This window comes from Priapulus caudatus, unplaced genomic scaffold (genome assembly GCF_000485595.1).
Source record: "Priapulus caudatus unplaced genomic scaffold, Priapulus_caudatus-5.0.1 Scaffold1659, whole genome shotgun sequence".
Classification (NCBI taxonomy): Eukaryota; Metazoa; Priapulida; class Priapulimorpha; order Priapulimorphida; family Priapulidae; genus Priapulus; species Priapulus caudatus.
Window position 1 is genome coordinate 43257 of NW_014578720.1, and position 3533 is coordinate 46789.

General features: G+C 40.3%; 1 protein-coding gene across 1 annotated transcript in view; it reads left to right on the forward strand.

Annotated features, from left to right (window-relative positions):
* Nucleotides 1–3037, forward strand: part of LOC106817278 (DNA-directed RNA polymerase III subunit RPC7-like) — a 12286-nt gene extending 9249 nt beyond the window's left edge. Inside the window, exon 4 of the mRNA XM_014821934.1 lies at nucleotides 1364–3037. Within this exon, the coding sequence (XP_014677420.1) occupies nucleotides 1364–1603 (240 nt within the window). The 3' untranslated portion in view covers nucleotides 1604–3037. The remainder of the gene's footprint in view (nucleotides 1–1363) is intronic.
* Nucleotides 3038–3533: the final 496 nt, after the last annotated feature.

A 3533-nucleotide genomic window follows, 5' to 3' on the forward strand; every position in this document is an offset into this window, starting at 1 on the left:
CTGGTATCCCGTCTCATCTGTATGCTTTTGCCAAGCTGATTGAAGTTGCTTGAGCTTGTCACCAGATGGCAGTAGGTGACATGATTCAGAAATAAATCGGTTGGTGTTGGTAGTGAATCTCTTGTCTAACGGGCAGGTCCTAGGCTTCAGAAGGTTATCGTAGACATGGCACATATCAGATTCCTCATCTTGTACCTTACATCAAGGGTTTGTAAAATATACTCTGACATGTCCTTTCGTATTCATGGAATCAGCACAGCATACAAACCCCACATTGCAATGTGAAACCTTCAAGTACACCCCAATGATAAAACAGACTGCAAAGACACCTGCGGCTCCGTATACCAGATTTGCGTGTATATGATGGAAACTGGAAAAAAATTAGAACCTGCCTCTGTTGTATACTTATGGTCGGCTAATTTTTAATTTCACACGGTAGCTTGTTACCAAAAACGTAGTTGGTGATGCTAGAGGCTTTGCAGGATAGAATAATTGAGCTAGAGCCCTGGGAAAAAACGCTGCTACATACACATTGCTAGACCAGAGCACGAATCAACCAGAGCAGGTTAATTAATAAAATAATAATAATGTGAGTTGCGTTGAATACGAAAAACCCGACAGGTTCAGTAAATGTAAAAGAAAATTAAAATCATCATTGGTGACAGCAGTCCACACACAGGCCTAGCTTCCACAACTCCACCACAAGAAAACTACACAAATACGCCATCACGAACCCAGGAACCCCATGGCCAATCCTAATTAACCCTGATCTTGACTGGTTTGTGGCTAAGATTCTCGTAAAGGAAGGTTTTGTTCCATACATATAAATAAGAGACTGAATCCGAATTCACATGGGTGCGGATAACATAAACATGGACGACCATGCATACAAACTACCAATGTCTATGAAAACCTCCTCAAGCTCAGGACACACCCATTGGAGCAAATAGCCATCCGCTACCAACCTTAGCCGATTCATTTCTGGCTTTTGTCACCTTCTGCCATTCTGTGACGAGAGCCTAAGCAACTTGATTCAGCTTGAGTAAGACAGAACGTTTGTCGAAACTGCCGTTAACACTAGCAGGCCAATATATTTGTATTTATCTCAAAATAGAGTTACTCAAAAATTTGTCATAATATCTGATCACAAGTTTGAATGCATAATAGCTCTCCCCACAATAGTCGTGCTGACTACAAGATACATGCTCACCATCATGGTATTCCTGTATATCATAATCCCTCCTCACTCTCAGCATTGGTTAGTATATACTGCAGGCGGTTCCACTGCTCGGTATATAATATACCGTATCACAGCTAAAAAATCGTTGGTGTAATGCCAGCTACACTGACCTTGTTTATATAGGAATTGGAACAGCAAGAAGCAAAAGCTTCAGATGAAGAGGACGAGAAAGAGAACGAGGAGAACAAGAAGCTCAGCAAGGAGAAAGATGACGATAATGAAGATGAAAATGAGGTAGACGAGGAAGACTATGATGAAGAGGAAATGGAGGAAGGCACCGATTACATATCCACCTACTTTGACAATGGAGAGAATTATGGAGATGATGAAGATGATAACATTGATGATGGACCGGTCTACTAACAAGAAGCTGCATTTCGCACTAATAGACTAGAACCTAAGTATTAAAAGCACTCATGGACATGGCATGGGTTTGCATTAATGTCTGTACATTAGTAACACCAGTACCAACATGATGTTAGGTTAATTGTTTTCAATAACTTTTGTTCAATAACTTTGTCTTCAATAACGTTGTCTTCAATTACGTTGTCTTACATAACGTTGTCTTCAATAACGTTGTCTTCAATAACGTTGTCTTCAATAACTTTTGTTATGCCACTGTTGGTATATGCCATGTATATATTACACGCCTATCAGGAAATGGAACATTTTGCTTATAATTATTTGCATCCATGTGTATGGTATTATGCTTTTAGTTAATAAGCTATTATACTAGCTACATTCATAGAAAACAATAAATGCAAATGTGTTAGATCTGGTGTTTAATATTCTTTACATGATAACACGTTTACCCATACAGATACCTTCTTCCAGGGTATGATTCTGCAAAATTACTCGGGCATAGATATTTGCACGTATTGTCTTTGCATGTTTTTGCAATTAATGTACTTAATTGATGTATGTGTCGGAGAATGGCATGCTGCATGTTGAAACACATATTTATCAGTGTTGTAGGTGTCGAGGCCGGCCTCGAGCCCGGTTTCTTTGGCCTTGGCCTCGGAGTGCAATAACTCGGACTCGGGTCGAGGCCACTACATAACTGTACATATCAGTGATGTAGTATATGCGCATGCTATCGCTAGCACACTCCCTACCAGCTAGCACTGTTCGCAATCACGTATATGCTTCCAAGTATAGTTTTCAACATACTATTTAACTAGCACTGCGCTGATACCGTGTTTATTTTGTTTAAACTGTTTTACCCATACATTGTGCTGAGCAAATTCATTTATTGGGCTCTATGGAACTATGTGGGAAATACCCTGCGCTACCATCGCCTTATCGCGCTGGTATGATGCTGCAATAATTGAGCACAAACAAACCCAAATTTGAACCTGTATACGCGGCGCAATTGCAACTACTTTGTCCGTCCTTATATCAAAATAATAGATATAACAGTTGTATTGTTGGTGATTAAACTTGAAGTCTTATTTGTGCACTTTTTGTTTTTTCTGTCATGTACTATGTACGATTATACAATTATGGAAAGAATTTTCTGATCAGTATTTAACAATTGTGCAGTAATTCTGTAGCAAGGAACATGAACATGAAACGTCTGTATTATTGGTGTAATGTCATATTACATGGTAAACCGGATTGGGCTTATGTAACTCTTTATGTGATATGTGATATATAATCACAAAATAATATGTTCAGGTAATGCCAAGCCATTTTTTCTATCGACGTGCTTGTGTGTCTTTGACAGTTTTTTTAATGTTCGAACTTCATAGTTGAACAAATAAAACAAAGAAATGAAGTTTATGCTACAAGAACAAACTTAGCCCAGTGCTTTTACTTTCTATTCATGAAAACAAGTGACATATCCAGGGGGGGCAGGAGGCACCCTCCACACTTTTTTACCGACCATATACATAGAAGTTGGCGGCCTTGTCGGTCTGCGCCCCCCCCTAATTTTTTTTATCAAAGCTGGACTCGGGCTCGGCTGGTGTGGACTCAGACTCGGACTCGGACTCGAGTGGTGTGGACTCGGCCTTGGCCTCGGAGACTATGGACTCGGAGGCCGTGGACTCGAATACAACACTGATATTTATACAACCAGGAAGATACTTTAATCGTTTTTATTCATGGAGCATCATAAAATAAGTAGGGAGGAGAGACTGTAGAGTGGGATGAAGGAGGGAGGAGAGAATGTAGAGGTGGATGAAGGAGGAGAGTGAATGTAGAGGTGGATGAAGGAGGAGAGTGAATGTAGAGTGGGATGAGGGAGGAGAGAGAAGGTAGAGGTGGATGAAGGAGGAGAGAGAAGGTAGGG